The sequence below is a fragment of the Mytilus californianus genome, unplaced genomic scaffold (assembly GCF_021869535.1).
Source record: "Mytilus californianus isolate M0D057914Y unplaced genomic scaffold, xbMytCali1.0.p SCAF_47, whole genome shotgun sequence".
NCBI lineage: Eukaryota > Metazoa > Mollusca > Bivalvia > Mytilida > Mytilidae > Mytilus > Mytilus californianus.
In genome coordinates this window covers 108,501-135,051 of record NW_026262698.1, presented here as the reverse complement: position 1 = coordinate 135,051, position 26,551 = coordinate 108,501, and the positions used below count along the sequence as shown (strand labels likewise).

The window sequence follows — 26,551 nt, the reverse complement described above, 5'->3', positions numbered from 1 at the left end:
TGTTTCTATGAGTGTGTATTCAGGTCGTGGCTACTTGTCATCAGTTTATGTATAGCAGCTTGATGGAAGATACAAGCATGAGTTTAATAATTTCGCATGATTGTGTCTCTTTTCGCTTGGAGGGCACCTCAGTGGACTGTTTTAATAGATCATTAACTGTGTGTAGATTGTTTTTCATTGCTCATCAACCTTTATTTATAATATTTTATTTGGACTTTTAACCATTGTTTTTAGACTTTCGAGCGCCGCTGATGAGTCTTGTGTAGACGAAACGCGCGTCTGGCGAATGAATCATAAGTCTGGTATCCTTAAATTAAACGCAAAATGGTTGGAACCGGATACCATAGTATATACGTGTATACAGTTGAACAATATCGTAATTACTTTTCTTTGAAACTGTCCCAAGTGTAAATAAAGAGAATTGCTTTATAAATACTGTTTATTTCAGAGTTAACTTTATTGAATCGATTTGTATCCAATGTTTGTAATTGTTTTAATCCTCTATCAAATGTGGTTGACCTTTTAAAAAGATTATTGATTTTAAAACAATTAAACCCATGTATCTACATCCTTTTGCTGAAATAAGCGCTTGAAAAGAGGAATTTCCTTTTGGGGATTCTTTATGTACCAACATGATTCTGTTACATGTGACATCATAGGCATTGACTTCAACAGTTTAAACTGTCTGATAATAAACTGTTTTCCAACATTAGGTCGGACAACTATTTCAGTTTTAGAAAAGGTTTCAATTTCCATTCCAATGAACCAACCTATGAATAAAAAAATAATAACAAATTAAACAAAATGTTTGCCAAAATTGGATATATGCAGCCAAAATTATGACGTAGTAGCTATATTATACAACACGTTGGACAATAAGCATTAAGTAATATAAATCAATCTATAGACGACCACCTTATCAGTATTATTAGTTTAGTCATCCAAACCTCAAATATCATTCTTAACACCCAATGCAATACTACTAAAGGTTTAATGTAGAACACACACACACACACAAAATATTTGAGGAATTTCATTCAGCAGAGTTAAAATGAACATGGAAAATGAAATATGGCTTGTTCTTGTGTTATTAACTCCTCCTACAGTTTTAACATAGTGCCTTCAAGTTTTCTAAAATATTTGCAAACCCACTTAAAATGTAAAGCCTGTTTTGAATTTATAGTTTTGGGTGATTTTTTTAGTTTTTGAATGGTTTACTTTTGTAACAATACCCCTCTATTGTTTCTTTCCGACTCATTGCTATCGTATATATCAAATTTCATTATTTATAGGGAGATGAACCTGATATTCCACCTGGAGAATTTATTCATTCCTGCTTGCTCATTATTGGTCTTTGAGGTTATACAAAATATATATATAGATACATTTATAACTTTCTTTACGTCTATGGTATAAGACAAACTGTCAAACATTCTAAAAAGAAATGTATCAAACATATAGCACAAAAACAAAAACTTTTTTGAATTTTCCGTAAAAACGAAAATATTTGGCCATTTAAAAGATACTTATCATCTGTCAAATACTTTTATTTGTAGAATTGAACCAAGGCATTAATGAGTAATCATACTGGTAATTTGGGAATAAAAACAATACTTACGTAGTGGTCCAGTAGCGTTAGCGATGTTGCTTTGTTGTATATAAAGATGAAGTTCTAAACCAGATAATCGTACTTCAGAGGGGGAGACTGTTACAGTTAGATTTATTAACGGAAATCTTGTTGTTCTTCTGTAATTGATGTCCCTCCATACTCTTGTCGCATTCCAAGTGGCATTCGATACTCTCAATAAGTTTGAATCCAGATATTGATTTTCTGTTTCTTCCCTTAACTCCACAGATTTTATGTAATCTTTTTCTATTCTCCGAATTGTAGTTTTACCAAATATTACATGAATTGATTTTCGTGGCTCTGAAATAGGAAGTTGAATAATTTTAAAGATTTTAATTTATATTAAAAGTCTTTCACCATGTTAATTTTTTAACATTGTATTACGTGTAAAGTTTTACATAAATGGAAAATGTGTTTATACAATCTTCTCGTCTATTCTCATATTTGTACTGGAAGTTTGAAATTCTCAATCTTTTGTCCCTGTTCCCTTGTTGCTGTTTTTCTTGTCTTCTTTCTGTCATTAGTGTAATTGTATACGTTGCTTGTGAACTCTTATAAACTTTGAAAGAATGACGTCGTCAAAACAGGTATTACAGCTGATATCTTGTAGATTCAATAAGCACAGAAAATTCCTTAGTCTACTATTGACATGTAAAAGCTATAACTCCATCTAGTTAGAAAAGACTGGTCTTTAATCGATATAATAGCATGTTCAAATTAAACAAAACACACATTTGACATCTTACTTTTCAAAGGATGTTTGCTGTATCAAACCAGATTCATTTGTCAAATGTGTTTTTTTTTATAACTTTTATGCAGGCAAAAATATAAAGCTGGCAGTAATTTATTGGAATTAGATATGTATTGTATTTGATTATATGTATATCAAACTAAAAATAACGTGTGAACATCAACCGACTTGGAACGTTGCTGACGTGTCATGATCATCGTATACATTGATGACGTTTACGTAATCAAATAATTAAATAAAATATATTCTTTACTATAAAGCTGTACAATTGTTTCTATTTCATGTAATATCATGTTATTTTTCGTTTTTAGTTTTCAACTATATTTGGTTTTTTACATAATCAGATTCAGGCTGTAGTGGTTTCCCATCATATAGTGTTAACTATTAAATTGTATAGATTTTTCAAAAATTTAAATATCTTACTTCTTGGACTGTATAAGAACTGATATCTCCCTGTGTCGTTTGGATTCAAATGCATACAGAGAGGTACTGTTGATCCTTTCAGGTGTAAGAAGAAATTTGGAAATCCGTCGTTTAAAACTACAGGATAAAACATCAAAGATATATCAAAGGCTTATAACTTAAATGAGATAGGATATCACAACAAAGAGGCTTTCGTCAGAAAAATGGCCTTTAGTGCTGGTCGTAAGTTGATGTATGTCATATTTGTTTTTTCGTTTATTTTTTAAAATCAAGCCGTTGTTTTTTTGGTTTGAATGGGTTCCCATTTGTCATTTCGTTCCCTTTTATATCTATATATATACGGTATGTTATTGTTCATTGTTGAAGGCAGCGTGCACCATTTATTCGACTGGCGTATATAATTGATGTGCTGAATTAGTTGTTTGTAAAAGCATCTTGGCCTAACATATTCTGTCATATCTTCTTGATTATTTTTCGGTAGCGATAGTACCCCTTAAATATTTCAGAGTTAACCTCGTGGGTTACTACTAAAACGCTTAAACGTCCCAGTTATGAAATACTAGTAAACATTTTTGCATAAAGCTCCAAATGAAATTTAATTTTTCAATTATATTTACATTTTATGGTTTAGATAAAAAGAATTAAATACTTAAGTCAATATATATTGGTTAAAATGAAAAATAATTTTGAATACAAAAAGCAAGGATTTTTTGACAAATCTTGCTGTTATCTGTCCCGCTTAACAAAGATTTGATCCTTCGAATATCCTCGTTACCAAACATTTTTCAATAGGACCACATTTCATGTAATTACTACCTTTACATCTCCTACAATGTTATTACTGGACCCCATGTGTTGATCGGTGTATAGAAATATTGTCTCCATGACATATCTCATTCCGGCAGTAAAACTCTTGCTTAAATGTTACGTTCGTGTGGCTCTATGGTATGCATAAACACGCAGCCACGTCCTAATCGGAATTGGGATGTTAACTCTGATACCTCAATGTAGAGACAGTGTCATGCTCTCTGCGTGTTAAAGAATATTTGCTTCGACTCCCTTGTGTTGACATTTGCAAGGCAACAAGTGTTGTCACTATCCAACATACCCTCATTATCCAGTGGCAGTCAACATGATAAGCCATTCATCCCAGTTGATTCCTGTCTAGAAGAACCTACCTATTGTTTAATTGTTAATTTGTTCTCGATCTGAACCTGCATGAAATATTTGACACAATGAATCAAACCTATCTATAAATGATAGACTGGGTCTTAAACTGTCAAAGGACTCCTTACGGAGAAACATTGTCGATGGTAGTAGGTAGTGTCACAGCAAAGTTCCTCTAACATCAAACAATTTTCACGACTTGGATAAAATCCAGTCATATTTTGTTGTTGAAGGTGAAGATAAAAATGGTTTCAATAAACCACAATATAGGCAGTGACCACTTGTCCTTCGTTGTATACTAGTGTAATCAGTAGCGAGTCAAATTACTTGTATACAGTCTTGAATGCAAGACGTTGTTCCGTTGGTTATTGGTGATACATAGAAATTCAATTCAAATTTGAATACACATACATATGTTGTTCCTTTCATTGTAGATAGTATCCCCTCTGACATAAGTGTTTTTCCTTCATAATTTGATAAAAACTTTCTGCTCTGACACTGGGGACGTTTTATAAAGTCTGGGTAGCAGCTGCAAGAAAAAAAAATGAAAACAACACGCCATACATTCCATGCGTCCGAAGCGCTATTCTGGACTGACCTTTTGAGTACCGAATGAGTGGGGAAATGTATATCCAATATGCAGGTGAAGTTGGTATATTGCTACTAAGGTGGGGGAAATTGATAATTTCAAAATTAAAGTCGCTCGTTTGTCATAGATTCTGGTACTGATATGACCGCTTATGTCAAATTCAAGGTATAAGTTTAAAAATGAGGCAGAGGAAGCCGTGTCTGTTGTTTCTTTAATTTCTAGTTCTGGAGGATATATTAATGGAACCCAATCAGAAAAGTTTGGATTGTTAATGGAAAGAACATCATTAATATATCTGAATGTGAAGTTAAATGATCTGGCTTCTTTGATCTTCTTGTTTTTGACAAGTGTCTGAAGGAACTCCTACTCATATGAAAATAAGAAAAGGTCGGCAAAAAGCGGCGCACAGTTCGTTCCCATAGGAATGCCTACAAATTCAACAAATATGTTGTCAATAAGAAACTATAGCGTATGCTACCATTTTTATATTGAAAAGCATTGTGGATTACTTCTTTAGATGATTTTTCAATTTCACATGAGGAATGGTGGTATACATGGTTGAAAAATCTAAAGTTTTGATAGAAATAATTTCAGAGAAAGATGGAGATTTATAATTATCCAGAAGTTCTTTCGAGTTTTTAGAATCCACATATGGTTAATACCACTAAGCGAGTAAACAGTTTCACAGTATTTCTGAAGACCCTCTTTCACTGCGGACAGAATTTATGTCAATTTAATGGACAATTCCTTTGTAGAACATGTAGATGATCCGGCAATGTACCGTTGTTTGAACGGAATTTTGTGAAGCGTAGGTATCGAATACAAACAAGGAAAGTCCTCAGATTTGCTGTTCAAAGTAATTTTCATTGGCGCCATGAAGGACTTATGATTCGCCAAAATATCATCCTTGTCAAATGATATGTTTTTTTATGTGGGACTTCCTAAGTGCTCATTTATTCTTAATTATTTTACAAGACACTCGTAGTAGTACGATTTACATACAAAGGCAATGTTATTTGAAGCTTTGTCTGCAGGAACAGCAACATATTTATCGTGGAGAGATGATAAACATTTCACAGCTTCTTTGTCTCTGAAAACGGACTTTGGTCGATCATTCACACAGTTTTACAACTTATAAATTCGACGTTTTATCAGAGATCTGATTGTTTTGACCCATTCTGTCAAAGTGTCCAGATCAACTTCTTCTCGTTTAGACCATGATCTGGAGTAGTCCTCAGTGGATCCATAATTATTCAGAAGTTATGGTTCCAATTGATGTGTTTGGGCTCTCTAAACTGAGGACTAAGATATATTACCTTTCGGAGATGTTCATGTTGAATTATGTTTAGATCACCAGTAATAACATGGCCAGAGGGGCTGTAAATATAAGGCGAGTGGGAACAGTCACATTTCAGAGGCTTTATTAGGTATTCTGCTAACTCAAGGTCCTGCAATGCTTGCTTATAATTAAATACTTTAGGTGCAATGGTTTTTGTGTAACTGTAGGATACAATAGGAACAGACTGATTTTGAAAATTAAGTGGAATATTAGATGTTACCTCCTTGTGATGAAGAACGTTGCTGTTGTTGATTGCATCAATTGCTTTATTTGAAAACTGAACTGGAAGGAATTTCCTCTTTTCATCAAGTAAAGTTTTTGATCTTACTGGTTTAAAAAGACGGAAAATAGCTTCATCACTAATTGTAATGAGCAGTCTGTATATTGGAGAAAATGTATTGATGCATCCCTTATCAAGTGCATAATCTCTCAAACATTTTAGAAAATTAACAGACAATGAAAAAAGAATAGTTCTAATGTTTATGTAACCCTAGCGTGAAAGAAGGTCATCAAGGCTCCCAGAGGGCGATCTAGATTTGGAAGACTTTTTTACATTAGGCCGATGGTAATGTTTTTTGCCCATAGACATAGCAGTGAATGTGCAATTGACTTTTATTTACCCTTGCACTGGTATAAAAAGCAGGAACACATGTCTTTATATTTTAAATGTTGGTGGAAAACTATAGCAATTCTTTATATAAAAGTTACAGAGAATTTGACTGTTTCGAACAGAGACTTTACCCTTCGTAAATATGACTGATTCATTTATTTTATTGATATGCTGCATAGACTTGAATTAACAAAAGGTTTGTTACATGACACACATAAACAAGTACTTTGAATTAAAAAAAAATTTCCATACCTTGAAAAAATGGATCGAAGATTGGTATCGTCTTTACTGACATATCTGAAAAGATACACGTAGAAACAATTGTTTAGGCCCTAAGGTTTGACAGTCAACTTCAGAATTGAGCGTTTTGCAATTTTAGTGTTATGTTAGGTGACTTAAAGAATTTTGACAAAATCAGATTTTTCAGATGATACTCTCTTGTTTGGATTTAATAAATGAAGACTGGTCAAAGTTCTAAAAGTGATTTTTTTTTCTCTTTTTGTATTCAATTGTACATTCAGGCATGTATTACCCAGCCAGGTGGTTGTCGTTTGTTGCTGTATATCATATTTGTTTTTCGTTTATTGTTTTGTGCATACATCAGGCCATTAGTTTTCTCGTTTTAATTGATTTATATTTAAATTGTAATTTCGGGGCATCATGTTGAAATGTTGAAGGTCGTACGGATTCTTGGTTCTGCAGATACCCTTTGTGACTAACAGTAAACTTGCAGAGTTATCGACCCGGTGTTAAAAATAACGTTACCGATACCATACAACACAAAACGTACCGCAATGAGACAAAAACCCAACGACAAAATTCGCAAAAAGACATATAGGGGTAACATACAATCTTCAATAATAGACAGGTGTTTTCACAATATGCAGAGCCTTTAATCGTTTCTACTTCATAAAAGTTTTGAATTAATCTAAGTAAAACGATCTGTCTTTAAAATGCATCCTACCTAGTCATTGTGTTCGAATGCTAGATGTTTGGATTCAATAAACTCATCATAGATACCAGGATTGAAATATTGTACGCCAAACTCACATTTTGTCTACAAAAGACTAATCAGTGACGCTCGAATGAAAAAGTTTAAAAGGCCAAAAAAAGTACTAAGTTGGAGAACATTGAGGACTCAAAATTCCTATATGTTCTCCCGTTTATTTTTATTGTGGTCCTGTCATGTGATGTTGTCGTTTTGGTGTTGTGTTTGACGTTGCCATAAAAGCGGGAGGTTTGGCATGCCACAAAACCAGGTTCAACCCACCATTTTTTTCTTAAAATGTCCTGTACCAAGTCAGGAAAATGGCCATTGTTACATTATAGTTCGTTTCTGTGTGTGTTACATTTTAATGTTGTGTTTTTGTTGTGTCGTTGTTCTTCTCTTATATTTGATGCGTTTCCCTCAGTTTTAGTTTGTAACCCGGATTTGTTTTTATCTCTATCGATTTATGAGTTTCGAACAGCGGTATACTACTGTTGCCTTTATTCGACAAATACAGCTAAGGTAATCCATCCCTGGGGTATAAAATTCTTAGTATTTCAAGTAATTCTACTTGTTTTTTTTTAAGTAAGACTGCTAAGAGTTTTGTCTTTTATTTAAGGTCGATTATCACTATATTTTTCCTCAAATAGAAATCATTGTAACATGGATATAATAGGTTTTTAAAATCTCATGATATGAAGGATTTTTCCCCTCTGATTTTTATAATGAAAAAGTTATCAGATAACGGTTGCATTACGTGAAACATTTTACGCCGGTTTGGTCTGTTATCTGATGACGACTGTTCATTTTATATAATTGCATGCTTTTGAAACACATTTTTAGGGTAACATCTCAATATTTATTATTACAGATACTTACAAAAAATATTTTTACCCAGGCAAGAAACCTCGTCAGGTTATGTTTTCAGAATTATTTTCAGATGTGTTGTAATTGTATATATGTAAATTGTAAGACGTCAGACTGAGCACCTGAGTTCAACCTCGTTTCAAGTTTGATTCGTTGTACTCAGTCTTTAGTGTTCTATGTAGTGAATTGTATACTATGGTTTTTCTGTTTATTTGTCGTTTTTTGTTTTTTTTTTTACATGGTGTTGCCGGTTTCTCTTCGACTTATGCATTTTGATTGTCACTTTGTATCGTCTGGCTCACACCGAACAGCAAGCTATAAAGGGCCCCAAAAATGACTAGTGTAAAACCATTCAAACAGGAAAACCAACGGTCTAATTTATATAAAAAACGAGAAACGAGAAACACTTATGAACCACATCAACAAACGACAACCACTGAACATCAGGTTCCTGACTGAATTGAATCACTATGACAATGTCTGCAGAAAATTCGCCACTTATGTCTATATTTTGGTAAATTAACATAAGTATAGTTTTCTGTAAAATCAAAAATGTTTACAAAGCATGTAGAACGCCAACTGTCACTAAATTAAAATCCTGGATCTGGGTTTCTGTCTTCGTTCTTTAAACATGTACGAACTGGACATTTTATTTTTGCAAATTACATATACACACCCTCACCAGCAATTTTATTCTTGATCTAATGGTCTTTTTAAAACATTTATCTATGTATTTGAATGCATAAGAATCGTAATTTTTTTTTATATCCATAATGCACAATTTTACAACAAAGCACTTGTAAACAACATTTCACCAGGTTTCATTAATTTTCGATATTGACTTCACGAGTTAACAATATCAAAAAACAGTTTATAAGAATTGATCACATAAAAAGCTAGGATAAATTTTTCTAGTATGAAAAAAGATAATTGTAAAAAGAAGTTGGTTTCGATTCCGCCATGTAACACGGCATCTAGTAAGATTTTCTGAGAACGGGTAAGAAATCTGTTATACGCAATGAAATATATGAATAGAATTTAAAACATGAAACTCTAATGTTTTAATGCAAAAGACCCCTATAAATTCGGTTTTCAAAAGCAATCTTTAATAACAATTTTAAAATTATTAACACTTAGTAATGATAAGAAATATTACATCTCGTTTGTCCGCCTCCACCTCCACTAAGTCCACCTCCAATACCTCCACTAAGACCAGCTGCAAAAACTCCACCTAGTCCACCTCCAATACCTCCACCAAGTCCAGATCCAGAACCTCCACTAAGTCCACCTCGTATACCTCCACTAAATCCACCTCCAAGACTTCCACTAAGTCCACTACCAACTATACTTCCTTTAAGTCTCGAACCTAAACCACCATGATTATTGACTGTAAAATATACAACTTAGTACATGTTTTAAGAATGACTAAATGTAATAACTATTTAGCTGTTTTGTTTCTTTCTTTTTTCTTGTCAGTACACCTGTGTTGTTACATTTTAGACAATGAGCGAAGGGTAAGTCTTAAAAGCCGAATTGAAACTACAGTATTGTTAGTTCATAAACATCAATTTTACTTTATTTTTTCAAATGAAGCTATAAAACACTGATAAGTATCTACATTTAAGAAAATGCCATGAATAAAGGTTCCTCGAGGAAATAGACGAATCTTTCCTTTGACATCAACGAGATAAGATTTAGTCTTATATTCAGATGCTTTTTGGATAGGTCTTTTTATATTTTTGTTTTGTTTTGTTTTTTGTCTTGTCTTTTTTTTGGGGGGAGGGGGTGGGAGGGTGAGAGGGTGAGGGGGGTTTATTACTTAATTTATTTTTTGAATGTTATTTGCTATGATATTAATAAACTGTTATCACAGAGATATGTCTCGCCTTTTTGTAATTTTGATAATGCAAATGTTGAAATTAAAATAGCAATACTTTATCATGTAAGTTATGCAAATATTCAAAGTCGATAAACCATGACTGAAGGTACATGGCTAAACAATCTCCATGGAATGAGATGTGCCAATGCTAATACAACTGCATACCAAATACCACTGACTTATTATAAGTTGTTCCCTTTAAACAAACCTAAACACAAACATTAACTTGTGAACTATGTAAAAGTTTCAAAGTCAATGAATCATGATCAGGGGTGGGGCTATATAATCTCCATGGAAACGATATTTGCAAATGCCAATACATTTCATTACCAAATATCATTGACTTAACATTAGTGGTTCATCTTAAACTGACCTATCACAAACTAACACATGTAAACTAAGCAAAAGTTTCAAAGTCAATAGACCATGACTGAGGGGGCGGGGCCAAATATTCTCCATGGAAATGAGATGTGCTAATGCTTATACAACTGAACACCAATTAACATTGGCCTACCACTAATGGTTCCCCTTGAACTGACCTAATCACAAACTACATGTTAACTTAGCAAAATTTTCAAAGTCTATAGACCATGACTTAGGGGGCAGAGCCAAATAAATGAGATATGCTAATGCTTATACAACTGCATACCAAATATCATTTACCTACCACTAGTGGTTCCCCATTTATTGACCTAATCACAAACTAATACATGTAAACTATGAAAAGTTTCAAAGTCAATAGACCTTGACTGAGGGGGCGGGGCCAAATATTCTCCATGGTAATGAGATGTGCTAATGCTAATACAACTGCATACCAAATATCATTGACCTACCACTAGTGGTTCTCCATAAATTGACCTAATCACAAACTAATACATGTAAACTATGAAAAGTTTCAAAGTTAATACACCTCGACTGAGGGGGCGGGGCCAAATAATCTCCATGGTAATGAGATGTGCCAATGCTAATACAACTGCATACCAAATATCATTGATCTACCACTAGTGGATCACCATGAACTAGACCTAATCACAAACTAATACATTGTTGACGCCATCGCCGCCGTCGCCGCCGTCGCCAACGCCGGAAACAGCATACCTATGTCTCGCTTTTTGACTCCGTCAAGGCGAGGCAAAAATCAACAGTAATGTCTCAGTCATTACAGCTGAACGGACGTGCTCGGTCAGATCCACTTTACCCGCAAACAACGATATTGGACTACTGATGGATGGCTCAACGACGAACTACTTTTTTTGATGACAGTAACCAATTCAATGCGTACAGCCTGCATTTCGTCTTGATGTAAACGTCCGCGTCAGCATACACCTATTATGGATGGGGGAGTGTTATGCCGTCTGATGTCCGAGGACCTGTATCCGTGCGTTGGATTACGAGACCGCAATTTCACTGTCTCACGACATTGGTCCTGATAATGCTTCCTGTCATCATTATTACTTAGTCTTAGACTCAGTGACCAGTACTTCATCATTGTGGTTGGCGGGCTTCCAGATGATCAACTTGGCTAGAAAACAGCCGTTGTGAAGACCGTAATACTTCAAACCAAACAACAAAAGTAAACAAACCAAAATCTATCTACGTAAAACCAAAATGGCCGCCTTTATCCAGCTTGACAACAACAAAATATTTAAATGCTCATCAAACGCCTTCGGGCACCGAGCCAACCATGCGAGGGCTTACCAGCCAGTCAAGGTCGTTAAAAACCACCAAGTAGTATGATATTAATTTAGTATGTACTTACTGTGTGTGCTAAACTGTCTCGATCGACGGAGCTGAGGTGCGGTAACTACCATAGATGTAAAAGGTGTGACGAACTGGTACTGAAAATGCATATTGTGTGTCATTTGTGGTCAGTACTCTTATATTAAAACGAAAAACCGATGTATGCACTGAACAATTATATACATTAAAACAATATAATTTATGATGATTTATTTGAAAACAATGAAGTTATTGTGAAAAGGCGTTAAAGAATTTAGTATAATTCTTTCGTGTTTTGAACAAAGTAGAAGCAAACCATTTTAATGTCGTTTGGTCGAAATGTTTTGAAATACGATACTTTTCAGATTAGACAAAAATGATGAAGTATTGTATAAACCACATTGTTGTGTAAATTTTTTGGAAGAAACGTACTTTGTTCGGTTTGTGCTTGTATACCCTGATATAATTTTTTTTTGGAATGAAAACAAATATATCCCTATAGCAAAACATGTGTCGTTGTTATGCCAACTTTTGAGAATATTAAACAAAATAAGAAATTAAGTAACATACCTGTATTGCCAAGGATATGATTTTAGCTTTTATTTCATCCTTCTTTGTACTTGTAATATCACCATCGATATCTCGAATCAATTGTTTTATTGTTAGATAGGCCCACATTTTTTCCGTTATCATTGCTAAATCAGTATCAGTGGTTATTGCCTTGAGGTCAGGAATTGGTCTCGGTTTCCATGGTAAATCTATGTATGCATCGTTCCAACCTTTGACGCGGGGTACAATGTAAGAACCTTTAGATCTCATCTGACCTGCAACTATCAATTCGGAACCGGCAAAATAAGATGGATAGTGGTTCTGGGTTAATGTATTCATGTCAATGTCACCTAAATAATCAAACGTGACATTTTTTAAAAGAACCGATGAAATTTCGGAATATAATCCCTTAATCTGCAAAGCAGCATCCGAATCTTGATATATTCGTCGTGCGAACCCATTATTTTGTAAAGACATCTGTTTAAGAAAATTGAAATTCACATTATTTCCGAAGCCTAAGCTAAAGATAGGAAGTTTAGCCTCATTGGAATTTCTTACATTTTTTAAAATTGTATCAGTTCTTGTTTCTCCTGTAGTTGGAAGTCCATCTGTCAAAAACATTAAAATAGTAGACCTTTGCGTATCCAGGTATTTCGTTAGTAATTTTATTCCGTCTATTACTGCAGTGTTAATGTTTGTACCTACAAAATAAAATTACAAAAGAATACAATAAGCTTTTTCTTGTTTTTATATCTATATAGCGTTATAGACAACAATCTAATGGCCTTTTATAGCTGACCATGCAGTATGGGCTTTGCTCATTGTTGAAGGCCATACGGTGACCTATAGTTGTCAATTTCTGTGTCATTTCGTCTCTTATGGAGAGTTGTCTCATTGGCAATCATACAACATCTTCTTTTTTATAAGAAAGAAAAGATCTTCCAGGCTGGTCTAGTTTTTTTTATGTATCATCCTCCTCCTCACGGGTATGACCATTTTTATGGAATTAATTTTGTGGTACACTGTAGTAAGTACGCCCGTTGATAAAGCCTTTTAAATTTGAATTCAAAAGAGCCAAAGATACCTTTTAAAGATTTTCCGCATTTCTAAACATATCCCTATCACCAAAATCTTGTTTAGCCTTGCATATTGCTGTTGAAAACATTTTTATAGACTATGTTAGACATCAGCATTTAAGGACACAAATAAAACAAAATGTTAGATTAAGAGACAATAATGGATACAAAAAAAAACTCAAAATACATTTTTCTAAGCTTAAGAATGTCCTTCCTTTTTTGCCTTTTAGATGTCTTGTACTACTGTAAATTATTTTACATCTATCCAAATATATATTACTGCGTCTATAGTTCCTATATGCAATATCATCTGATTATACATTTAGCTTGATTGATCGATCGATTGTTGGTGTTTAACGCCGCTTTTAGTGCTGTTGGCTATATTTTGGCGGCCATTTATGGAATAGGCCGGAGTGCCCGCAGAGAAAAAAACGTCCTACTGCAGGAAAACGGACAATCCTAGTCAGTTTAGATTGGAGTCGAGCGCACCTGTTACAGGCGGGGCTCGAGCTCACAACCTCAGTCTTGACGACCTAGTTATACGGTAGATAAACTATTAGACGACTCGAACACCGAGGCCCCGATACCCTTATAATGTGATATAATGTTATAACTACCTCATATTGCACAGAATGCAATAATAGTGTGATTGAATTTTTTTAAGATGTCCCAGTGAATAAAATAAATAAGGATTCTATTGATTCAACATCAGATTTGTCTTAGGGTGGCATAGATACTCTTTCGATTGATAGACAGTGTAAAACGCTACTATACGCACTCTTTGCTTATTTGTGGCTGTCAGTTTTGATTGGTGGAGAAAGCCGGAGTGCATAGCGAGAACCTACTACCATTGGCAGAAAAACTGGTAATCCTAGTCATTGAATATTGGAGTCGATTACCATATGCATAGTTCGAACACACAATACCTACTACCATTGGCAGAAAAACTGGTAATCCTAGTCATTGAATATTGGAGTCGATTACCATATGCAAGGTTCGAACACACAATACCTACTACCATTGGCAGAAAAACTGGTAATCCTAGTCATTGAATATTGGAGTCGATTACCATATGCAAGGTTCGAACACACAATACCTACTACCATTGGCAGAAAAACTGGTAATCCTAGTCATTGAATATTGGAGTCGATTACCATATGCAAGGTTCGAACACACAACACCTACTACCATTGGCAGAAAAACTGGTAATCCAAGTCATTGAATATTGGAGTCGATTACCATATGCAAGGTTCGAACACACAACACCAGTGTTGACAGGCCCCACGATGAACATTAGAAATCGAAATTTTGCTTTTAAAAAAATTAATAAGAAAATTGTCAGTGCGTGAATGTTGTAAACACAATCACTCTGTTTAAAGCTGTTACTCAAATGTATATCGATATGTCATGCAACTGTACAGATGTCAATAACAAAAACTATTTCTGTATCAGTAGATTTACGTCTACAAGCATGCGTTGAAACACTTTATGGAAGTATATTTCGTCTAAAAGCTTAGATGTACACAAACTCTTCTATAAATAACTTTTGTTATTTAATCCCAACGTTCACAGTTTAAATTTAACAAAACGTCGTCAAGATTGTCATTTTACATCACTTCCAACGATACATCATACTTCACTTTGAACTGTTTGGTACTCCAGTATTAAATGTTATATTATTAATTGTCCTAAAGACGCCATAATTATTGACGAAACATGTAGGCTTAAGGAAATAATTACTTTGCGATAAATTGCGAGAGTAGTTGTCTTTAATTTCGTTTGAAAATAAAAAGGAAATATTGAGTACTCAATAGCTAGTTCCACGACGTCACATATCAATATGTCTGTCCCTAACCGGAAAATTGTTCAATGTCTTTTTATACCACTCTCATTTAAATTCCATCATTTAAAGGATTTACTTATGGTATCAGATTGTGTTGTATCTTGTCATATGCTTAATATTTTTTCTCTCGGTATAGATGGGTAAATAGCTATATATATTGTATACTGTAGAGACATGGAACTTCTTTTTATGACTGTAAAAATCTCACAACAGATCGTGTTGTTTATGTTGTCCAAGAACTGTATATTCCAACTCTCTTTTTATTTATCTAAGAAATATTTTTTACACATGTCTCCTAAACACACTTTTTGTTGCTATTCGACATCTCAGATAGTACATAAACATGTGTTCTAGTTTTCCATATGCTATGTAATATAGAAACCTAGAATTGTTATATTTTCACGTAAAAGGAATACATTTAAGGTATATAGATGGAATATTTGCGTTCAATCTATGAGCTCCTTTATGTTCTTATATGCAAGGAAATTTTGCATTGTAGTTGAAGGCATACTTGAAGGGGTTATGATTTTTGAAGGCAGAGAAGAGAAGGAGATGAATTAATAGTGTTATCACTTAACAGTATGGCATAAATTTACGGAAATGATCATCATTTGTATACTAAAAAAATAACTGTGTGCCCGTTTACGTCCTTTAAGCCAATTTTATGCTATTCTAGTCTTTTCATGCTAACAAAATGCATGACTTTTGTATAATAAATGTTGATTATTGTCATTTTGCTTAGTTTTTTCTGCTACTTATTCTTACATTGGACTCGGACTTCTTTTAAACTGAATTTTACTGTGCGTATTGCTGTGTGTTTGTTTATTCCACATTGGCTAGGGTTAGTTTCTTCTGCTACTTATTCTTACATTGGACTCGGACTTCTTTTAAACTGAATTTTACTGTGCGTATTGCTGTGTGTTTGTTTATTCCACATTGGCTAGGGGTATAGGGTGGGCCGGGGGAGGGTTGAGATCTAACAACACATGTTTAATCCCGCTGCATTTTTGCGCCTGTCCAAAGTCAGGAACCTCTGGTCTTTGTTAGTCTTGTATGTTTTTTTTTAAATTTTGGTTCATTTGTATGTTTCGAAGTTAAGTGTGACGTCGATTTTTGCTGAAGTAGTATACATTATTGTTTAGGGGCCAGTTGAAGCCCGCTTCCGGGTGCGGGATTTTCTCGCTGTGTTAAAGACCCATTGGATGACTTGGGCTGTTTTCTGCTCTTTGATCGGGTTGTTGTCTCTTTGACGCATTCCCCGTTTCTATCCTCAATTTTATAAATAACAATTCCAAACTTTAGAAAACGTTTGGCATGACGGGTGCCACATGTGGAGCAGGATCTGCTTACCCTTCCGGAGCACCTGAGATCACCCCCAGTTTTTGGTGGGGTTCCTGTTGCTTAGTCTTTAGTTTTATATGTTGTGTCATCTGTACTATTATTTGTCTGTTTGTCTTTTTATTTTTGGCCATGGCGTTGTCAGTTTGTTTTCGATCTATGAGTTTGACTGTCCCTCTTGTATCTTTCGTCCCTCTTTTGGAAAACGATGCACAGTTATAGGGTTATATGGTATAAAAGGATGGAAATTAGCCTTTTTACACTTTGACCCCACCCCCCCTAAAAAAAATAAAAAATTAAGAAATGTTTTGAAATCATTTGATTTTTAACTTTATATAGCTTTTGGATATTTTGTGTATTAGACCAACAAGGTAGCCTAATGCATTATTATAAAAAAAAGCTGCATAAATGCATTTGAATCAAAGTTTTTAAAGTTGAAGAAATTGATCAATACTAAACTACATATTTTGAACCACCAAAATTGTGTCTTTGATCAAACATTGGTGTATAGCAGATCACTGAAAAAAAATACAGCAGTATTCAATAAAATTCCTTAACTTATGGATTGATTTTGGACGTAATTTATTTTTAGAAGTTCAATAAAGGCAACAGTAGTATACCGCTGTACATTAGTCATAAATCGATTAAGCGAAAACAAATCCGGGTTACAAACTAAAACCGAGGGAAACACGCAACTATAAGAGGAAAATAACGGAACAACAGAAACACTGAAGTGCAACAAAAACAACGGCCAACATACATAGAAACGGACTATTTGATAACAACTGCCATATTCCTGACTTGGTACAGGACATTTTAAGAAAAATAGTTGTTAAACCATCAACTGAGTATAAAATTAACCAATGATGTAGGGTTCTGCTAGAAGTTAGGAACAGGATTTGACGTTTTTCTTTTGAAATTTCTTAGCAAATATGGATAAGTTGCAGTATTTGGAGCTGTTATTTCATTAATTTATATAGACCAAGAAGAAGGAATAAAACAGGACAAAAAACTTATTTGTCTTTTCAACTTTTTCAGAATTAAAAACTACATTACTTACTTCCCCTTGCCATATTGTTTTCTATGAATCTCTCTGCTTTCCCAAAATTAACCTTTGTTCCTTCTAGCATTTTGGTTTTGTTTAACCAATCAAAACTGTGGTCGAAAAACAAAATATTGAATCTGTCTTTTGTGTTCATATCCTGCATGATTAGCTTCATTGCTTCTTTCAGTTGCTTTATTTTTCTACCTGTCATACTCCCACTTTTGTCCAATACAAACATTACATCTTTAGGTAGAGATTTCAAGTCTTTTGGAGCAAACATATGAACAAAATATCCATTCACTACCTATAAAAGACACAATATAACTTAATACTTTATACGAATCCATGTTTAAATTCTGGTAATAAAGCCCTAAGTAGATGACATTTTGTTTGTTTTTCATTTTTAGACAACAATTATACTTCAATGTTCGAAATGTTTGAACAAAGTAAACGTTGATCGAAGTATACAAACAGATAAATTGGTTCATTATCATTATTAATCTTTGCGATTCGACTGATTTCTGATTTATTTTCTTTCAATAAACACCAATCAGCCGTTCTAATGGTGTGCAATGAACACTAAAGTATTCTTTTTCACTTTTCCAAACGATGTACCTATACGTCAATAATTGGCGAAATATAGGTATAAAATAGGTAAATGTAACGAAAATGTTATTCAAGCTTTTTTACTGACATATACCTAGTATTTAGAAGTATAAAAGTAGAGGTCATGGCTTTAAGACATGTGTTAGCAATAACAAAGATACCAGTAATCAAAACAAAACTGCTGATAAGCTGAAAGTCAAAATAGCTAGGTGACTCGTAGTGAATGAAGATTTTCCATTATCTCAAATCAACGCAAATAACCTTGAGAAAGAATTAACGAAACATCCAGATAGGCATTTTGTAAAATATTAATTCGACGGTATACAAAACGGTTTTGATACCATGGTGTCGAAAACAGAATTACCAACAGTTGAATGTAAAAATCTACAATCAGCTTTCCGAAATCCAGACAGCGTTGATAGTTATAGCATAATTAAACAAGAGGTTGATTAAGGTTATCTCACGGGACCATTTTAAGATCTCCCTTTTGATGGGTATCGTGCGAGCCCAATAGGTATCGTGAAAAGGCAAATGTTCGGTGAAAAAGAGGCTAATAGTTGATTTGTCGTCTCCACATGAAAGTCAAGATCATTCAAGTATTAACGATTTAATCGATAAATATCAATATTCGCTGTCATACGTTAAAATAGATGTTATAATCAACGCAATTAAAGAATTCGGACGATTTTCAATATTAGATAAGGCGGACATTGCCGATGCATTAAGTCAATTAGTAATCAATAGGAAGCTGCATCATTTATATTGTATCAAATGGAGAAATGTACATTACTATTATGTGCTTCTTTGTTTTGGCTCACGATTGTCACCTAAAATATATGACAATTTGTCAGTCGCAATTTGTTGGATAGCCAAGAACAATTACAATATTCCAGTTATACTACAATTTAATTTTATATTTTCAAGTAAGCATATCCCGGGTGTTAAAAAAATTTGATTGGCGATGCACTTTCTCGATTTGATTTTCAGAAGTTCCGGAAAGAAGCTCCGGAAGCAGATGCACAAGCCACAACTTGTCCGCACTTCTCACCCGTAATGTGGAATGACTAATAATGTAAGTTGTTTACTTAAAACAAACTTCAATAGCATCCAGAACACGTACACAGTACGAGTGTTGGTATTCTGCCTATACCATCTTTTACGAATGACTGGGGTGATTTGGAGAAATTCAGACATGCCTCCGTTAATTGGAAATCATTAATTCACTTCGCTAAGCATTGTTTCAAAAACTTGCATTTGAAATGTTCTACAATTAAAATGTATACATGTTGAATACGATATAAATATTTAGAGTTTTGGAAGCCTCCGATATTTATCGACTCGATGCCTCAAATAGAGAAATAAAGAAGAATGAGAAAATATCAACAAAACCTAGAATGTCATATTACAGTTTTTGAGGAAAGGCTATTACACGCTGTCTAAAGACATTTTTTTCTGGAAGCAGCGTGTGTCACGGCATATTTGGGATTTCTTCAATGTATTGAATTTACAGTATTACATTCTTTTGATTCAGAATGCAATGTATGTATCAAAGATATCCGTCTTCATAATGATAAAGTAACCTTTTATTTGAAAGCTTCAAAAACAGACCCATTTCGTGAAGGTGTTGATATTCATTTATTTGCGCCGGGAGCTTCGATTTTCTTAGTCTTATCTCTGGAACGTTACGTGAGTTTCGTAATAGAAAATTTAAGGAGAGTAACAAACAAAACGATTTCTTTGTGATGGAGAATAGAAAAGCTTTAACTAATTCATTTCTTCTCTTAAAAATATACTTTCTGTACTTGGATACACTTCAGACTTGTATAATGGTCATAGCTTTCGCATTGGAGCTAGTACCACAGCTGGTTCAAAAATTGAAGATCAACTTATTCAGACACTCGGACGTTGGAGTTCACAATGTTATACTCGATATATTAGAACATCTTTGTCGACGATAAAACAAGCTTAACAAGCATTAGTCGAGTGAAGATTTAGTGCTTACATATTGTACCTAGGCATATTAATTCGCATATGCTTGCATCTTGATTAATTATTGTTAATGCGTTGGAGTGTTGGGGAATAATAAATCTCGTACATGTATATAGTCTGATAATTCCAATAATATTCCCCATATTATGCAAAGATAAGATAAATATTGAGGTATCATTGTCCTCATTGTGTCTACTTTGGTTACGTGTAAATGTAATGGCTAAACATATATAAACTGTTAATTACCTCTTTCAATGACGTAATATTTTCACTGAATGAGACGATGATTAAACAGTTGAGATCAAGTTATTCAGTATGACAGTTACCGATTTTCTTGATATTTGCACTAACTGATTGATTATGTAGATAATAGAACATTATAGTATAACTGATGCTGAGAACTGTATTATTAAAAGTTCATCGACAAGTTTCAGAAAGTCATGTTAAGGTCAAGTAGAACATTCATAAAGATCGTAACATTTCTTCTCACGTCCCGCTGAGATAAACGGTAGTTAATCAGAACACTTGTGCTCATCATTTGTAAATTTTACTATGTTTTCCAGCACGCCTGAAATTACATACTGATAAACGTGAATATTAAATGTTTTAATTGCCATTTATCTATTCACATCTGATATTACGTTCATTCATATAGTATTTCACATATTGAGATGTATTAATTTGTTTACACATATTCGTTAAATATATAACTATCTTCATTTGGGGTTCAGTTGTCTCCTTTAATAACCAGTCATCAACTGCATTTGGCATATTTTCGTTATTATTAACTCAGTTTACCCAAATTTGATGCAGAGTTATTGATGTTTAAGTTGCTTGTCACAGTTAATGGGACTTATAGCAGTAGTCATGGTTAACATTTAAATAGACCAGACACATGCTAGAAGTTTCCGGAGACTAACTACCAACATATCCTTGTTCTAAGTCATTCCTGACGTCAGTCCATGCATGGACTTCTATCACTGACGTTTTTGATCTACATGCTTGTAGCCATAAACAAGAACAAGTCCAGCAGTCAGTTCAAGTATGTACTTAAAGTTAGTGTACTATCCTTATTCAGAAGTTCAAGCATGAACTCAGGTCTTCTAATTGATATAATTCCCAGGCTTGTCATTCAATAACTGTGACAACAACCGAGACGGCTAAACGTCAAAATGATGTTTATTTTATTTCGTGTATATCATGTAGTATGTATTTTAGTTTTAATTTAACTTTAATAAATATAAATGCTATGTTTTGTTGTGTATAAATTAAATGTTGATAAAGTACTGTTTTTGATGTTATAATTCTTGATATACAAGCACTGAATTCTGCGAATCAAAACTGAAAAGAAATCAAACAATGCAAAATTAAAATATGCATGTCTGCAACAAAGTCCGTTAATACATAAAAACCTAACGAGATACTGCTTAAACACTGATATTTTCAGTACATTGCGCAATAAATTTAATGAAAAATTAATTCTAATACAATACAAAATATACCAATATATCTCCAGCATCTTTGTCCCTGGTAACATCATACTTCACTTTAAACTGTCCAGATATACCTTCTTGTGACATTGCTTTCTGGTCCTGAACACTCGGGGCGTATGTTATGTCTATTCTCTTTGGTGAAATATGTTTGATATTAGCAGATTTACCAACATCTAAAAAAGGAACGATTTTTAATACTTAGATTAAATCGTTTTTATATATAAATAGACTTTAATGAATTAGATAGTCGTTTGATAAATCTTGTTGGAAATTTAGATACATGTACGATCCAGCTAAACTTATCGATCCTTTGAATAAACTTATTCTAAAAGGTTACCAATTCAACACTATAATTAGATCTTTGAATATTGTTTTTATTTGTATAAATATTTATTTTTTAATAAATAAAATGAAAATCAAATTAAATATTACTTATAAATACATATGCACATTCATAGCTCTACAATCTGTCGATACCTGTATATTGGCATTGCACTAGGTCATGTTTGACTGATCATGACGTCTTTACACTAAATCCATTTTATGTTTACATTTGTATCACTTTTTATTGGCTTTGAACTAGCTGTCAGTAACTGCGAGTTCTCTCAGATCTGTACTTAGTGTTTTTCTTGTTGTAGGGATGTATATAAACCCTGTCTGTGTTTTGTTAGATGTTTTTCTACTTTGTATCGATCTGATGAGTTAATCCATATTCAACTGATTTTTATAGTTTGTTCTTATGTTGTACTGTTACACCACTGTCGTAGGTTTGGGGGAGGGTTTGGCGCCAACAAACAAATTTAACCCCGCCACTTTCTGTATTCGCTTGTCCCAAATCAGGAGCCTGTACGTCAGTAATTGTCGTTTGTTGCTGTATATCATATTTGTTTTTCGTTCATTTTTTGTACATAAATCAGGCCTTTAGTTGTCTCGTTTAAATTGTTTTACATTTGTCATTTCGGGGCCTTTCATAGCTGACTATAAGGTATGGGTTTTGCTCCTTGTTGAATGTCGTAAGATGGCCTATATATGTAAAGGACTATGTCATTTGGTCTCCGGTGGAGAGTTGTCTCATTGGCAATCATACAACGTCTTATATTTATATTCAATGTCTAGATGCACAGAATACTGACGGATAGGAGAACTACCTAATACTATCCTTGATTTGTAGGTAATCCCCGCAAAGGATTCCTATAACATGGAAACAGGAAAATAAAATAAAAACTTTTTAAAGCGAATTTAGGATTCAAGCACTAATTGTCCGATCCGTTATTTCACTCCTGTCTATCTTACTGCCATTATTCTTTGACATTGGTTTTAAAACGACACAAGTGATAACGATGAATTAATCATTATGGACTCCTGATTTAAATCACTTACATACATTTTCTATATTTTCTCTGACATTTATGCTGTCAATGTTTCAAATTTATGTTTGCTTTCGAAATTATTGATATACTGGATTAAGTTATTTTTGAAAACCGGACTAGTTATTTTCCTTTTTTATAACTACCACTAGGACTTTTCATTTTCAGTATTGATGCTTCTCAGATTTCCACAGTAGTCCATGCCTCGAGATGAAATTTGTGAAATCTCGTAAAAATAGTTGTAACGTGTAATTGGCATAAGTGACACTAATCGTTTGGCTGACAAAACGTTTAACTGTAGGTCATCAAAGCATCTATTTAGGATATATACTGGAAAGCGCTCCACAAAATATGTGTCTTTTTCTTTTTTTATGTTTGAAGTCGCTGCATGAGTCATATATAATTTTAAAAGCCATTAGACTGATGTCTTCCGATTTTTTGTTTCATAAATACAAACAGTCTTACCAATTTTTGTTTTCCCTTCCAATGGTGGCATTGTTAGATCTATGATTTCTCTGGACTCACTAATGAACACTTTTATTTCAAAGTCTTCCACTATTTGACCAGGATCTACATAAATCACGTGATGATATGATCCGAGGCTCCGTCTCAGCAATTCTTGATATTTCAGTTTGAATACCACTAATGCATTCTTCTCAACATTAACAAGTATGTTAAACTTGTTCGAAGTTCTTGGGCTGTTGAAAGATTACATATCATTGAATTTATTTAACAGAATGCAGGTTTTTAAGTAACGTCTTAGTATTTCTGTTCATCAATAATTTGAGATTAATTTATTTTAATGAACAAAGGAACATACACATGATAAATGCAAATTAATTTCATCAATTTGCTTGTTTTACTATTCTGGTTACTTAATAATTATTTTGTTAAAGATATTACCATATGACATTTTATTGCTTTTTACTTACGACGCAGCAATATGACCAGCACTTTCTCCACGACTTTTCGCCTCTTCAAACTGCCTTTTTGCTTTCTCCTTCTCTTTGACATTACCGGCATATCGTTTGCCACCTATTTCCCTACGATACAGATGGACTTTTTTTAGTTTTCAAAATATACAATTAAGATTACAAGCACAACGGTTTGAATTACAATTTATTAAAATATTAAAGTATATACCATTTGTTTAACATTTTTTGCAAGCAAAGAAGTCACTTTGTATACATATATATACTTATTGAAAAAAACACTACTTGAACACTTAAGTTTGAACAAAGTTAAGCCCGCAAAGGTTCAACTCAGTTGCGTAGAAAGGGTGAACATTTTTTTTGTATTTGTGACCCCCATCATTCCATGCCGATTTGAAATCTTGTGATGAGTAACAATCGTTGATTTTATCAACAAGGAAAGCAGAAATGTGTTGATTAGTTTAGTGGGATGTATTTATGGTCGTCTTCGACACAGCTATTCCAACAATATCAACCAAATGAAGATGGCCATTGCATAAGGATCCATTGTTGCCATAGCCTCATCGTCAGATGAATCATCATTTCAAGATATCAATATGCAAATCAAATCTTCTGTTTCAATATTTCAACGTATTCATGACAAACTGTTTAATGTAAGAAATTACAACTTTCAATTTTTATCGAGCTAAAGTTTTTTGTATTGTTTTGTGGTTGAATTAAACTTGTCAATTGCTGATCATTTGGATCGACCAGAAGAACTGCTCGAAATATTAACGATACACATTTAAAAATAATTTGAGGTCAATACCACTGCTGGTGGACTATCAGTCCCCAAGGTATTATCAGCTTAGTAGTCCGTAATTTGGTACTGACATGGTTCATAACAAACATTTTTTAATTGTGTGTTTATAAATTTATAAATTATTAAGAAACCAAGGTTTCAACTCCCTCAAGCAAAGTTGACTTTAGATGATTTGGCTATTATTTTCTTCCTTTTTGCCAATGTACCTCTCCCAAATGTTTCGGTTCTTATACATCTTTGGCTTTCAAATATTTGGTTTTTGAGCATTCCTGATGAATGCAAATCCAGAAAAGCGCTTCGGACGCATGACATTTTTAAAGTGTTGGTTTCATTTATTTTTACTACACTAATAATCTCAGATGGACAGTAAAAATAATATGTATTTCATATAAAAAGGTTGATTGCATTTTATTTTGTATATAGAAAAAAGAATTAGGTGCATAAATGTATAATCTGTTTACTTTTCATAAGGGCTAAATTGATATTAAAGTAACAATACTTCAATGACATTCCGATCTAAAGTAATCAATAATTACAGTAAATCATTATAGTCTTACATTGTAAAGCCTGTTATAAAAGCTGAATCTGGTAGAGTCATATCAAACATTATTTCTGATGCTTCTTGGTTTACGTTGAGAATTTTAGTCTCCACTACTGTTGTAGCAAATCTGAAGTAGATATCTGATGAAATGTGCATCGACTTTATCTCTGGTTTCGATATCTGGAAAAGAAATTGAGATGAGAGTTTACATCTTTTATTTACCAATTTAAGTCTGAATTGTGTTTCTGAAAACAAAAATATGAAATTTGTGTATGAGAAAAAGTGGTTGATATAAATAAATAAATGGTTATTATTCGGTGGCAAAATGCATATCCGGAACGACTAAAGAGGCAAATAAATTTCGAGGAAGACTGAAAATACGAATATATATCAGGAGCGACGTATATATATATATATATCCTCAATACTTAAAAGGAAGCATAAACTAACCTGTGAAACTTCATGTTCATCAACGAGCGTAAACAGCATGTAAAATAGGTTGAAGTATATTCTGAAACCGTTAGTCACAAACATATTGATATTTCAATGCATTATCAAATTATCAACTTATTCTAACAGTGTTAGTTTTATAACATGATTTTGTTTTTAAAAACAGAAGACGATCCCGGATTTAACATTATGTAATGTGTAATGAATTTAATATGTAAAAGAATTCCCCAAAATATTAAAAATGTAAAATTAGTATGTGACGTTGCTAATTAATGTAACATAAAATAATAATGATGTAAACAGGTGTTTATGTCATTAATTAGAATAGCGCTGTCTAAAAGACCATGTAGATATTTCGCTAGGAATTGATTATTTAGTTTTAATTCAAAGTTATCAGATACATTTAAAAACATTCACACTTTCGCTAAAATATCTCTTATTCGGCCAGGTTTATTTTCTAATTTTCTGATTTTTTCATGACATGAGGTAGCTGCTTACACGTTCGACACAATAGTTTTCAGTTTGTTTGGTGACCATGTATTTTTATTTTATTTTTAAAAG

The 26,551-nt window shown here is 33.4% G+C and overlaps 1 protein-coding gene across 1 annotated transcript; it reads right to left on the bottom strand.

Moving 5' to 3' along the window:
* Positions 1-425: 425 nt before the first annotated feature.
* Positions 426-26,155, bottom strand: LOC127700027 (inter-alpha-trypsin inhibitor heavy chain H3-like). Its single transcript, XM_052203466.1, has 13 exons — positions 25,991-26,155; positions 25,557-25,720; positions 24,198-24,308; positions 23,731-23,963; positions 21,908-22,071; positions 17,826-18,114; positions 12,530-13,209; positions 12,000-12,078; positions 9,518-9,748; positions 6,759-6,803; positions 2,802-2,918; positions 1,619-1,927; positions 426-770 (listed from the first exon to the last, which is right to left on the bottom strand). The coding sequence occupies exons 1-13, from the start codon at positions 26,072-26,074 to the stop codon at positions 550-552; spliced, it is 2,727 nt and encodes a 908-aa protein (XP_052059426.1). The 5' UTR covers positions 26,075-26,155; the 3' UTR covers positions 426-549.
* Between the last annotated feature and the right edge of the window lie 396 nt (positions 26,156-26,551).

Bases quoted from the DNA above. Each gene is read 5' to 3' on its own strand.
- LOC127700027 (XM_052203466.1), bottom strand. From the start codon at position 26,074: ATGTTTGTGACTAACGGTTTCAGAATATACTTCAACCTATTTTACATG. The intron at 13,210-17,825 runs GTAAGTAATGTA...TTTATTTTGTAG, and splicing joins AAACAATATGGCAAGGGGAA to GTACAAACATTAACACTGCA. The intron at 6,804-9,517 runs GTAATATTTCTT...GTATCTTTTCAG, and splicing joins TGGAGGCGGACAAACGAGAT to ATATGTCAGTAAAGACGATA.